Source organism: Mandrillus leucophaeus, unplaced genomic scaffold (genome assembly GCF_000951045.1).
Source record: "Mandrillus leucophaeus isolate KB7577 unplaced genomic scaffold, Mleu.le_1.0 Scaffold1208, whole genome shotgun sequence".
In the NCBI taxonomy this organism is placed as follows: Eukaryota; Metazoa; Chordata; class Mammalia; order Primates; family Cercopithecidae; genus Mandrillus; species Mandrillus leucophaeus.
Genome location: NW_012100410.1, coordinates 219,014 through 233,532, shown reverse-complemented (window position 1 = coordinate 233,532; position 14,519 = coordinate 219,014). Strand labels below are relative to the sequence as shown.

Here is a 14,519-nt window from a genome sequence, read left to right as displayed (position 1 = left end):
AAAAAAAAAAAAAAAAAAAAAAAGGGCCGGGGGTTGGGGGGCTAGGTGTGATTGGCTCATGATTATAATCCTAGCACTTTGGGAGGCGAAGGTGGGAGGATCACTTGAGACCAGGAGTTCGAGACCAATCCGGGCAACATAATGAGACCCCGTCTCTACAAAAAATTTAAAAATAAGCTGGATGTGGTGGCACATGCCTGTAGTCCTCATAGTTCCAGCTACTTGGAAGATGAAGGCAGGAGGATATCCTGAAGCTATGAGTTCGAGGCTGCAGTGAGCTATGATCACACCACTGCACTCCAGCCTGGGTGACAGGCTCTCAAAAAAAAAAAAAAAAACCAAATCTTTTTTTCCCCGCACTATTTTTAAGGTCCATGTTGTCCATTGTGGAAGCCTGTACTTATGTTGGCTTTTTAAATTTTAAATAATCAAAATTAAATAAGATTAAAAATCAAGTTCATCAGTTACTTTAACTACATTGCAATGGCTATGTGGCTAGTAGTAGCTATCCTATTGAATAGTGCCAATGTAGGGCATTTACGTCATTGTAGAAAGTTCTGTTGAGCCGTGCTGCTTAAGGGTATTGTATCTACCCTGTGATATATATTATATATGTATATTTTTCCCATAGAATTGCCTTGATGTGTTATATCACCTATATTTTAAAATTATTCTTTTTTGAGGTTAACGTTATTGAAGTATCATTTACAAAGAGTATGTTGCATCCATTTTAAGTGTACAGTTCAATTAGTTTTGACAAATATATACCATCATGTAACCAGTACTACAATCAAGATATAGAACATTTTCAACATCTTGAAAAGTTTACTTGTGCCCCTTTGCTGTCAGTCCTACTGTTGGCTCCACATAACTACGGATCTGCTTTTTGTCAATGTAGATTAATTTTACTTCTTTTAAAATTGCATGTAAATGAAATATTACATTTGCTATTTTTTCTTTTTCACTTAAGGCTTCTTTTGTTTAGAATCATATTTTTGAGGTTCATCCGTGTTGTTTATATCAGTTGTTCTTTTTTTATTCTTTCTTGAGACAGGGTCTCCTTCTGTTGCCCAGGCTAGAGTGCAAGTGGCACAGTCGTAGCTCACTGCAACTTCAAAATTCTGGTCTCAAGTGATCCTTCTGCTTCAGTCTCCCAAGTATCTGGGACTCATGGTGTATGCCACCATGCCTGGCTAATTTTTTTGTTTTTAATAGAGACAAAGTCTTGCTCTTTTTCCCAGGTTGGTCTCAAACTTCTGGGCTCAAATGATCCTCCTGCTATGGTCTCCCAAAGTGCTGCAATTATGGGCATGAGCCACCACGCCCAGCAGTTTTTTAAATTGCTGCATAAATGTGAATGACGAGTTGATGGGTGCTGACGAGTTGATGGGTGCAGCACACCAACATGGCACAAGTATACATATGTAACAAACCTGCACGTTGTGCACATGTTCCCTAGAACTTAAAGTATAATAATAATAAAAAAAAATTGCTGCATAATAGTCCATTTGTGTATACAATTCAATTGTGGTTTCCAGTTTTTGGCTGTTATGAATAAAATTACTATAAGCTTTCTTGTGTAGTCTTTTTTTTTTTTTTTTCTTAGAAACATTTCATAGGTCTTATAAACAGAAGGCATGACTGTGTCTTGGGCAGTGGTGAGATAAGGTGGTGGATCTCTGTGCCTCATGTATAAGTCTTTGTGTAGACATACCATTTCTGTTGAATCCATACCTGACAATGGAATTGCTGTATTGCGTAGTAGTTAGTAGTAAGTATAGGTCCTGGCATGGTGGCTCACACCTGTAATCCCAGCAATTTGGGAGGTCAAAGCGGGTGGATCACCTGAGACCAGTGTGGCCAACATGGCGAAACCCCGCCTCTGCTAAAAATACAAAAATTAGCTGGGTGTGGTGGCACATGCCTGAAAGTCCAGCTGCTGCTCGGGAGGCTGAGGCAGAGAATTGCTTGAACCCGGGAGGCGGAGGTTGCAGTGAGCCAGGATCGTGCCACTGCACTCCAACTTGGGTGAGAAAGTGAGACCCTGTCTCAAAAAATCCCAGAAAGTGTTTATTTAACATAAGAATTCATCAAACTCTTTCCCACTAGCAACATATGGGAGATTCAGTTGCTCCACATCATTACCAGCACTTTGTGTTGTCATCTTTTAAATATTAACCATTCTTGTGGCTGTGTTGGCATATTTTTTTGTGGTTTTAATTTGTATGTCCTTTAAAACTAATGATGTTTAGCATCTTTTCTACCACCTCTTAGCCATTTGTGTATCTTCTGTTAAGTGTTTGTTCCAATTTTTTTCTTTTTTTCTTTTTAAATAGGGCTTTATTCTTGGGTAACAAGACTTTGTATATATTTGAGATACAACTCCCTCTCAGATATCTATATGAGTATCTGTCTAATATTTTCTCCCAGTGTAGCTTATTTTCTTAATGGTAGCTTTAGAAACATGTTAAGTTATAAATTTTTATGGAATCTAATTTATCAATTGTTTTTCTTTTATGATGAGCTTTTTCTGTCCCAAGACATTTTTTGCCTATCTGAAGGCTGTGAAAATTTTTTCCTCTGTTTCTTTTAGAATTTTTGTAGTTTCATCATTTACATATAAGTCTGCGGTCCATTTGGAGTTAATTTTTGAGTGTGTCACAAGGTAAAGGTTGAGGTTCATTTTTATAGTTTATTGTATAGTTATTCCAGTGCCATTTGTTGAAAACATGATTCATTTTTGGTAAATTCTATTGGCACCTTTGTTGAAAATCAATTTTCAGTATTTTATTGTGTGGAATGTTTTCTGAACTCTTTTTTCCATTGACCTATATGCTAATACTACACTATCCTTATGCTTATGCTAATCCTTATGCTAATACTACACTATCTTGACAAATGTAGCTTTATGGTCAGACTTGGAATCAAATACTGTAAAGCCTCCTGTTTTGTTCTTTTATTTCAAAATTGTTTGACCTAATTTAGTTCTTTTGCATTTCAATACACATTTTAGAATTGGCTTGTTAATTTCTACAGAAAAGCTTTCTGGGATTTTTATTAGGATTGTGCTGAATCTGTAAGTCACTTTGGGGAAAAGCGACATCTTTATAATATGGAGTCTTCCAAGCTGTCTTATGTTACATTTCTTTACTTATCTAGACCTTCTTTAAGTTTTCATAGCAATGTTTTGTATTTTCACATACAGATCTTGTACATATTTTGTAAATTTAATACTCTTTCATGGTTTTGTCTTGTATTGTAAATCTTTTAACATTTAAAAAACTTTTTATTTGATTGCTAATACGGTTGATTTTTCCATATTGAGCTTGAATTTTGTGACCGTTCTAAACTCATTGATTGCATATAATTTTTTTGTAGATTCTTTAGCACTTTGTATATAGATGATCATGTTGTCTGTTAATCAGGGCAGTTTTACTTCTTGTCCAATCTGAATGCCTTTTGTTTCTTTTATTTATTTCTTTTTTTTTCTTTTCATCTTACTACATTGGTCAAGACCTCTAGTAAAATATTAAAGTAGTGAGAATGAGCATCCTTGCCTTGTATACTCTTTTAGAGAGAAAGCACTGTGTCTTCCACCATTAAGTATGATGTTAGTTTTAGGTTTTTCACAGATGCCTTTTATAAGACTGAAGGAGTTCCCTTTGATTCCCAGTTTTCTGAGTTTTTATTGTTGAATTTTGTCAGATGCTTTTTTTGTATCTCAACAATCACATAGTATTTTAAATTTTTCTGTTAATATGGTAGATTGTATTGATTAATTTTCAAATGGTAAACCAGCCTTGCAGTCCTAAAATAACTCACACTTGATCATGATATATTGCCCTTTTTATATAGAGTTGCAAAATTTGTTTAGGAATTTGGGTCTATAATCATTAGATACGTTGGCCTGTAGTTTTTGTTTTATTTTCTCTTTTAATGTATTTATCTGCTTTTGGCATCAGAGTAAGACTGGCCTTATAAGATGAATTGGGAACTGTTCTTTTCTCTATGTTTTGAAAGAGCTTGTGTAGAATTAGTATTATTTTTGCTCTAAATGTCTGGTAGAATTCACCAGTGAAAATGCCTGCCTGGAATTTTCTTTGTGGGGAGTTTTAAGTAGCTAATTCAATTTCTTTAATAGATGCAAGGCTACTTTCTATTGTGGTTGTGCTTTTTTTTTTTCTATTCTAGGGCTTTATCCATTTCGTCCAAGTTATTGGATTTGTTGGCATAAAGTTGTTCATAATATACCCTTATCTTTTTAACATCTATAGGATCTATGACATTCTCACTTTGATTCCTGATTTTGATAATTTGTTTCTTCTTTTTTTCCTTCATCTGTCTAGCTAAGAGTTTATCAATTTATTAGTCTTTTTATATAAGTATTTTTTATTGCTTTTTCTCTGTTTGTTTCTATCTCATTGATTGCCACTTTTTATTTCCTTGCTTCTGCTTTCTTTGGATTTAATTAATTCTTTTTTCTAGATTCCTAAGATTGTAGCTTAGATCATTGTGGGATGGAGTTATAGATGAAGCAACAGGAGACATATGCTGATAATTGTTAGAACTGGACAATGGATACATGGAGTTTTATTCCGTTATACTGTTTTTTTTTTAAACGTTTATTTTAGGTTCAAGGGTACGTGTGCAGGTTTGTTACATAGATAAACTTGTGTCACAGGGGTTTGTTATACAGATTACTTTATCACCCAGATACTAAGCCTCATACCCATTAGTTATTTTTTTCTGATCCTCTCCCTCTTCCCACCTTCCACCCTCAAGAGGACCCCAGTGTCTGTTGTTCCTTTCTTTGTGTTCATGAGTTCTCGTCATTTAGCTCCCACTTATAAGTGAGAACGTAGAGTATTTGGTTTTCTTCTCCTGTGTTAGTTTGCTAAGGATAATGGCCTCCAGCTCCATCCACGTTCCTGAAAAAGGCATGATCTTGTTCTTTTTCATGGCTGGATAGTATTCCATGATGTATATGTACCACATTTTCTTTATCCAGTCTGTCAGTGATGGGCATTTAGGTTGATTCCATGTTTTTACGATTGTGAATAGTGCTACAATGAGTATTTGCATGCATGTATCCTTTTGGCAGAATAACTTATATTCTTCTGGGTATGTACCCAGTAATAAGATTGCTGGGTCAAATGGTAGTTCTGTTTTTACCTCTTTGAGGAATCGCCATCCTGCTTTCTAAAATGGTTGAACTGATTTACGCTCCTGCAAACAGTGTGTAAGGGTTCCCTTTTCAGCAAAGTTTCAGGATACAAAATCAAAGTACAAAAATCACTAGCATTCCTATACACCAACAACAGCTAAGCAGAGAGCCAAATCAGGAAGGCAATCTCATTCACAGATGCTGCAAAAAGAATAAAATACCTAGAATACAGCTAACCAGGGAGGTGAAAGATCTGTACAATGCGAATTACAAAACACTGCTCAAAGAAATCAGAGATGACACAAACAAATGGAAAAACATCCCATGCTCATGGATAGGAGGAATCAATATAGTTAAAATGGTCATACTGCCCAAAGCAACTTACAGATTCAGTGCTATTCCTACCAAACTACCAATGACGTTCTTCACAGGACTAGAAAAAAAACTATTTTAAAATTCATGTGGAACCAAAAAAGAGTCCAAAGAGCCCAGGCAATTCTAAGCGAAAAGAACAAAGCTGGAGGCATTACACTACCTGATTTCATTATGCTGCTCTTTAAATGTATGTATATGTTTGAAATTTTTTATAATATCCAACTCCATAGTAATTATTTTCATATTTATATGCTATTGACATTCGTTTTTACATGGGTAGTTTCTATTTTAGATATTGGTAAACTACTTGTAGGATAGCTCCACAGAATTTCTTAACAATTAAGACTGTATATGCTTTTTAGTGGTTCTTATGGAACAGTTGCAACAGTGACATGAATCTTGATGCTGTAAGCTCTGGAAGAAATTGGGATACCTCAAAAACGATTAGTGGGGAAAAGAATGAGTAGTAAGTAATTGTTTATGGAAAAGCTGATGGATATATGTTCAATAATAGTACAATATCAACATGTATCTGCCCCTTGATAGTTCCCTCAAAGACCAAGTTTGTTAATAAAAATATCTGAATAATAATAATAAAACATTATTACTCAGTATAGTTGATGGGTAACAGGTATTTTTGTTATGTTATGTATAAATTTCTTATTATCCCCACCTTTCTCCATCCAGAAAAAGACATTTGTTATTACATTGCTTTTTAGGTATAACGGCATTAATATACCTATGTATAGATGTTAGAAAAAAATGCATGCACAAATATTCTATGTTTCATCTTTAGGAGTAGAATTGTGCATCTCACATAGCTTTTTCTATATACTTCTCTAGTGTTTTGTGTTGTTTTATCTTGTCTTTTTTAATCTGGAGCTTTCTGTTTGTTACTCATACTATATGGCACATTAGTAGTTTTTTTTTTTTTCAAGAGTCCCATTTATTTTTAGAAAAATATATGTGTGACCACATTTCTGTTGGCTGCTTTTTTGTCAGTAAATTCACATGCCAATTGCTTGGGTGATCTCCTTTTCTCTTTCATACTTAACTAATTATCCATACCTGCATACCAAAATAACAATGATGATGATAAGTTGTGCGGTGCTTTCGCTCTCAAATCAGTCAAGAATGGTAAAGTTATTTTATTTTGCTTTGCTTTAAAAGTAAACTTCCATCCACAAACAGAAACACAGGTGGATTCATGTTTTATTTTGCTAATACTTAAAGGAGATTCAGTGGTTGAAGAGTAGAGAAGCAGAGAATACCTAATCAGACATAAGGAGTAAGAGAGGGACCTTATAATTTATTTTAATATGAATGTAGATAGCTCAGTTTTTTTCTTTTTCTTTTTTTAAGTTTTTTTTTTTAAGAGACAGGGTCTCACTCTGTTTCCCAGGCTGGAGTGCCATGGTGTGATGACAGTTACTTACTGAACTTCAAAGTCCTGGGCTCAGGCAATCCTCCTGCCTCAGGCTCCCAAGTAGTAGGACTACAGGTGTGTGCCATCACACCAGCTGATTTTTTTTTTTTTTTTTAAGAGATAGGGTTTTGCTTTGATGCCTAGGCTGGTCTCAAACTCATGGACTCAAGTGATCCTCCCACCTTAGCCTCCCAAAGTACAGGGATTATAGCTCTGAGCCGCCACACCTGGCTAGCTCATTTTTTGAGTGAGTATAAGTTTCATGCCTTTCAGGGGCTTGGCTTTGCTTCTGTCACACCATATTATCTGATTAATCATCCAAAACTGCACTTAAGTGTCCTGAATCTGAAACTTTGACTATACCTTTTCACGTAATCTCTGATGGTTTTGAAATTATAGCCTGTGGCAGCAAGGTATAACCAATTTTTGCCTTGATTAATACCAGCTTGAAGTTCTACATCATCCCTAAATGTAGTCCTACTTTTAACAAGGAGTGAAGGACTGTATTTAAAATAGTTTTGCTACAACACTACAGCATTCTACCTTCTGGAGCTTCAAGTTATCCCTGCTTAATTTGTACGGTCTTGTTTTCTATACAGGTGTTGTCACTTGCTGCAGTAGCATAACACAGTGTTGTATGGTGCCGTAAGAAATAAAATTATATGTCAGATAAAATAGAGAGTAGCTACCAAAGTCAGATATTTCTCCCAAATGTTAATAGAAAGCAAGACAATATAGCACTGCTAGGCATTGAATCACATCTGTGGTACTTGTCTAGCTTTGTAACCGTGGCCAAATTATACATTCTCTTTGTGCTCTATTTTTCTCATCCATCCGATGGGAATAATAATACCTACTTTGCAGAATTGTTCCAAGGTTTAGATGAATTATTATGTTAGAAATATTTGTAAGTGTTAGCTATTATTACTAGTTCTTTCTGAGCCTTAGTATATGCTTTTGTTATAAAAGTTATTACATATACATGTTGATTTCCATGCCTTCTTTGTTAATCTGTTAGCCTGATGGTAAAATGCATTCTTTGTCTTACATATTTACCACAATGTGCTGTGCAGTGTATGTGCTTTTCAGTGTATGTAAACCTAGTAAATATAGTTGAATGAAGGTTAGAGTGAGAGCTAATATGTAGAAGACGTATTATTGGTATATAGCCTTTTAAAATAAAATCAACTTTCACTCTAGTTACAATTATTGCTATTTGACTTATTTTTTGTTTCAGAAAAATGTTTTTCAATAGATAAATGGAATGGCTATTATAAAAGTATGTCACTTAGTATCTAGTTCTTGTTTTCATCTGTTTTTTTTTTTTTGTTTTTTTTTTTTGTTTTGTTTTTTCTGGTGTGGTGCTAATGGAACTAGTGCCGCAGTGTGTCTGGAGAATAAATGTGGATATCCCTGAGGAAGCTAATCAGAATCTTTCATTTGGTGCTACTGAAAGATGGTGGGAGCAGACAGATTTGACCAAACTCATAATATCAAACAATAAACTTCAGTCACTTACAGATGACCTACGACTCCTGCCTGCACTGACTGTTCTTGATGTAAGTTGACTGACTATAAATATGGATTATTAATTGAAGAGACTCTAAAGCTAAATTTAGGCTTTGATAGCAGAAAACCTTTCATGTTGAGTTGGTAATGCAAGGACAGATAGTAAATTATTATGCTAGGCATAGCATAATGGTTAAAAGTGCAGGATTGGAGCACTAAGTTTCTAATTCTGACTTCTGCTACTCAATGGCTGTGTGACCTGGGAAGAGTTACCTCTCTGTGCCTTAGTCTCCACATCTATAAACCAAGACTGATATTACTACCTATTTAAAAATTTTATTTGTAGAATTAAATAAGTTAATGAATACAAACAGAATCAATATGCAACAAGTGGTTATTTCTGCTCATCTTTTTTTCTTATTATTACTATTTTGCACAGGCAAAATAATGGCATGATCATGGCTCACTGCAGCCTTGAACTTATGGGCTCCAGCAGTTCTCCTGCCTCAGTCTCCCAAGTAGCTGGGACTATAGGTGCATGCCACCACACCCGGCTATTTTTTTGTGTGTGTAGAGACGAGGGTCTCACTATGTTTCCCAGACTGGTCTTGAACTCCTGTCCTCAAACTCTCCTCCTGCCTCAGCCTCCCAAGTGCTGGGATTACAGGCATGAGCTACTGCACCTGGCATATTGTTACTATTTTTATCATCATTATTCTAGATATTAAAGCAGGTCTATATGTATATATACTACTTGCCTTCAACCTCATTGAGTTCAATTATTGAACTTAAATTTTTTGTGTTTTTATTCAGGGATTCTTTTTAGTCCTTTGTTGCCATGTCCTGTGGTAAAGGGAACCATGAGTAGTATATTTCAGAACCTGCAGGCTTCACAATCTGGTATACTTTACTTATCAACATAAAAAATCCTCCAGTTCATGTGTAGAAAAGTAGAATCTAAACAGATCAATTTTTAGGGACCTTTTAATTTTCTTAATTTGTAAAATAAATGGATTGGCTTACTCTAAGGTTCTTTCTACCTTAAAAACTATGATTCTGTGAGAACATGAGAAAAGCCCCTTTCTCTTTTCTCATACAATTTTTGTATATATTGACATAAATCATGTCATCAGAGAGCTGTTTTTAGTTTCTAACCCCCTCATCTCTTCTTTGAAATTGAAACTCTACTCAATGAGTTGAAATTTTTCTTAGTATAATATTTAAAGTGGATGACTTAACACTTCATGATTTCTCTCCCCTCCCCTCCCCTTGTCTCCTCTCCTCTCTTCCATTGTTTGAGACAGGGTCTCACTCTGTAGCCCAGGCTGGAGTGCAGTGGCATAATCTGGGGTCACTGCAGCCTTGACCTCCTAGGGTCAAGCGATCTTCCCACCTCAGCCTCCTGAGTAGATGGGGCTACATGTGTGCACCTCCATGCCTGACTAATGAGAATTTTTTTTTTTCATAGAGACAAGATCTCACTAATTTGCACAGGCTAGTCTTAAACTCCTGGGTACAAGCAATTTGCCTTCTTTGGCCTCCCAAAGTGCTAGGATTACAGGTATGAGCCACTGCACCTGGCCTTACTTCGTGATTTCTGAACAGCCATTTGGTCATCTTCAAGCTGTTCTACATACAGAACAAGTATGTTGAACAGTAGTTCAGTAGTTCAACTTGTTGCCATTGAATTGGAGGAACAGGAGATTATTGACTAATTGTTTTGTACACAGGCAAAGCTTATATATTGTTAGTGATAAGACTAAAAATATTGTCTTTGTCTTTTAAAAACTTTTAGATACATGATAATCAGCTGACATCCCTTCCTTCTGCTATAAGAGAGCTAGAAAATCTTCAGAAACTTAATGTCAGGTAAAAATTAGCTTATTTACTTCTATTATTGCCGTTATAATGGTTTAAATTTAATATTGTTTAAATTTTGTCAACATTAAAAATATCTTTGAATTATCTCAGTAAGTACTTAAAGCAGAATAAGAATTTTAAGTTTTTTAAAGCTTTAATTCTTAGTTTGTATGTTTTTTTCTTTGTTTTAGCATTACTCCCATGATTTCTGGTTTTACTAATGTAAGGCTAGTTGATTTTTTTTAAATGCTTAATTTTTTTTTTTAATAAAACAATTCTTAGTGGTTTGTTATTGTAGTAAACCTCTTTGTTGACGTCTCAACTTTTAAGTTACCTTGATATTCTAAAAAATATCTAAACAATAACGAAGAAATGTAAAACAATTCTTTCATAAATGAAATATCTCGTAGTTTTTATTAGTAGTAGTTTTTAAACTTCTCCAAGGACTCCTGGGGTTCTACAGATATATTTTTGTAACTGTCATGGACATACTGGTACATGGGATGTTCAGTGGCAAAGGGTCTAGCTAACTCTGTTTGCTTTCTGATACATACCCAGACTTTTAAGAAATAATAACTTTGCCTTATGTTTGTTATATAGACAGGCTATGGGAAAGGAGATTTAAAGAGGTCTTATTTTGGAGTAGAAATAAATGGATTAAGAACTGAAAGCATAGTTTGAAAAACTGTGGCTTATAAAATAGGCATGGTTACAGAGCTATGTAACATAATATAGTCAAGTTTGTTTTCTGGAGATAAGCTAACTGGTTTGAGGGAAAATAGTCCCTCCCAGTAACACTCCTCATTTGATGGAAAACACAAAATTACCATTGGCCAGTGAAAATATATATACATAAAAAGGTACTAATTATTTAGAACTCTATCAGAGTATCTTCCACTTACAAGTCAAAGGCATAGATGTGGCCTGTAAAGACAAGAGTGGGGATTGTTGAGAGGAAGAGAAGAAGCAGTAAGTGTTGAGTGACATGGCTTAAGTTTTAGATTGTATACTTAAGAGTGTGCAGGTATGTTCTCAGTGGAGAAGTTTTAAAAAAAGTATGACTCTTAGGATGGAATAATTAGCTAAGAAAAGGAGATGGAGGAAATATATAGCTAAAATTACATCTCTTCCCAGTTAGATCCCTATCAAGTATGCAAAGATTTCAGCTAAGTAACCAATAACAGTAACTGACTTAACAATATTATTGGTTCTTGTTTTAGAAGACATGTTTCGACTTTTTTTGTCCCAACAAGTTTTATTTTACTGTAATTTAGGGTTATTGTAAGCACCTTATATTTCCCATTTTCCACCTGTTATTTGTAAAGTATCTGTATATGGCATGAAAATAGCATGGAATTCATAAGTGAATATTTAAGTTGTGATAAACCTGGGAACTAGTTCAGTCATCTCTTAATTATCACGGAGTGTATCATCCTCCATGATTTGGGACTTCTAAACCATTACGCTGAATATCTCTACAGAAGGGCTTAACTGAAAAGACCAAGTATGAAGAAGAGTGGAATTGCGTATTACGTTCAACTTGACATCCTAGGTCCTCAAACAGAAATAGCTATTTTTGCCTTAAAGCCGAATCTCCATATAAGATGTAACTCCATTGTGGTATATGTGTGCATATAGTTTTGTCAAAATTCTGAAAGTCAGTTATAGTATGTATTAGTCCGTTTTCATGCTGCTGATAAAGACATACCCGAGACTGGGAAGAAAAAGAGATTTAATTGGACTTACAGTTCCACATGGCTGGGAATGCCTCAGAATCATGGTGGGAGGCAAAAGGCACTTCTTACATGGCAGCGGCAGGAGAAAAATGAGGAAGATGCAAAATTGGAAACCCCTGATAAAACCATCAGATCTTGTGAGACTTATTCACTACCACGAGAACAGTATGGGGGAAACCGCCCCCATGATTCATATTATCTCCCACCGGCTCCCTCTCACAACACGTGGGAATTATGGGAGTACAATTCAAGATGAAATTTGCGTGGGAACACAATCAAAGCATATCACAGTGTAACAAATTAAGAGTCTAGTATGTCCTATCATATTGCATGTCACATCAAGAGTTGATTATAGGCATGCAATCAAAACATCACAAATTATTTACGTTTGGTTAAAAGCCTTTATTTCTTATGTAATTTTTCTTTGAAACCCCAATGTGGTTACTTTAGATTACTATTATTGTAATGAGTACATATTTTTGGATATGAATTTTGATAAGTACTTAAAATTAGTAACTATATTTGATTTTTGTGAGTCCAGTGTCATTGGTTAGCAAGAAATGTCTTTGATAAATATTTATTGTATTGCCACTAAATTATTCATCATTTATTTTATCAACCAATAGCCATAACAAACTGAAAATACTCCCTGAAGAAATTACAAACCTAAGAAATCTGAAGTGCCTGTATCTCCAGCATAATGAACTAACCTGCATATCAGAGGGATTTGAACAACTTTCCAATTTAGAAGATTTAGTAAGTTGTGATTTTCCAATTTTTATATAATTCTGGGCTGGTGGGATTTTTCATCAGGCTGAGAAATTAGATATATGATTGAAACTGTGGGAACATGGAAAACTGATTTTGTGATTAGATTATCAGAAATGTGCATTTCAATTAGATAGCTAAATTTGTCATTGTAAATTTGGTTTTCCTGTATTATGAAATCAACTTTAAGTTTAAATTTAGGAAGACTTTGGGAAGGGTGCAATGAAGATTACTTTGTTATCCAGAGACTTTACAGCATAGCAGAATAGAGGAAAGTTGTCTTTGGCATATACCAATTCTCTTTTCTATGCCCATTTCCATTTCCTTCTTTATATAACCTGTGGCCCTTCTGCATTCCAGATGCCCAGGTAATTCACTGAAGGTCCGTCTTCTCTACTTTTCAAAATGGCCACACTTCCTGGCAAAATTTTAATTCTATTGTTTCGCTTATCTTAAACAGAGATAACCATAAGGCAATACAAATATTATTTTAGTCATATATTGTTATTATTTTATTTTTGGGGGACAGGGTCTCACTTTATCACCCAGACTGGAGTGCAGTGGCGGGATCTCGCTCACTGCAACCTCCACCTCCCAGGTTCAAGTGATTCTCCTGCCTCAGCCTCCCGAGTAGCTGAGATTACAGGCATGTACCACTACTGCCTGGCTAATTTTTGTATTTTTAGTAGAGATGGGGTTTCACCATGTTGGCCAGGCTGATCTCAAACTCCTGACCTCGAATGATCCACCCACCTCAGCCTCCCAAAGTTCCAGCATTAATCAGGCTTGAGCCACCACTGCTGGCCTAGTGGTATTATTAAGAATAATAAAAGCAATAGACATTTTTCTTTGAGCATTACATATGGCAAGGTAAGCAGTTTTATCCCCTAATACAATAAGAAAGTGAAGCTGATAAAAAGGAAATTTGGAGCTGGGCGTGGTAGTTCGTGCCTGTAATTCCATCACTTTGGGAAGCCAAAGTGGATTTTTTGAGCCCAGGAGTTCGAGACCAGCCTGGAAAACATGGCAAAACCCTGTCTCTACAAAAAATACAAAAATTATCCAGGTGTGGTGGCACATGCCTATAAGTCTCAGCTACTCAGGAGGCTGAGGCAGGGAAGTTGCCTGAGGCAGGGAAGTTGCCTGAGGCAGGGAGGTTGAGGCTTTAGTGAGCCATGATTGAGCCACTGCACTCCAGCATGGGTGACAGGAGGCCCTATCTCAAAAAAAGAGAGAGAGGAAAGAAAAAGAGAGAGAAAGGAAGAAAGAAAGAGACAGAGAAAAGGAAATTTGTCAAAAGTAACGCAACTGATAAGTAACAAAATTAGAATTTGCGTATAAGTCAATTTGACTCCAAAGTGTATCCATCTCTTTTTTTTCCATTTTACCACCAAAGGAATAAGATTCCACTGTAGGCTATACCATCTGAAAGACTTTAGCTGTATTAAATCAAATATACTAATATATAATATCTACTCCACATAGTTAATTCATATTGCATTGTTATTCTTTTCCCTTTTACATGTTTTGGAAAACTCCTGTCATTTTAGCTTGCTTTTCATTAAAGGAAGAAATTACTCCTTTTCTATTTTTGTTGTGTGTGCATCCTCCTTGATATTTCCCATCATTTTCTCTAGTGTTTAAAAGTCAAAACATATACTCTTCTCAACCATTCCTTCAA

The 14,519-nt window shown here is 35.4% G+C and overlaps 1 protein-coding gene across 1 annotated transcript in view; it reads left to right on the top strand.

Annotated features, from left to right (window-relative positions):
- LRRC40 (leucine rich repeat containing 40) overlaps positions 1-14,519 on the top strand; it is a 64,230-nt gene that overhangs the window by 9,972 nt on the left and 39,739 nt on the right. Inside the window, exons 2-4 of the mRNA XM_011970674.1 lie at positions 8,343-8,524; positions 10,270-10,343; positions 12,697-12,826. Coding sequence (XP_011826064.1) covers positions 8,343-8,524; positions 10,270-10,343; positions 12,697-12,826 — 386 coding nt within the window. The remainder of the gene's footprint in view (positions 1-8,342; positions 8,525-10,269; positions 10,344-12,696; positions 12,827-14,519) is intronic.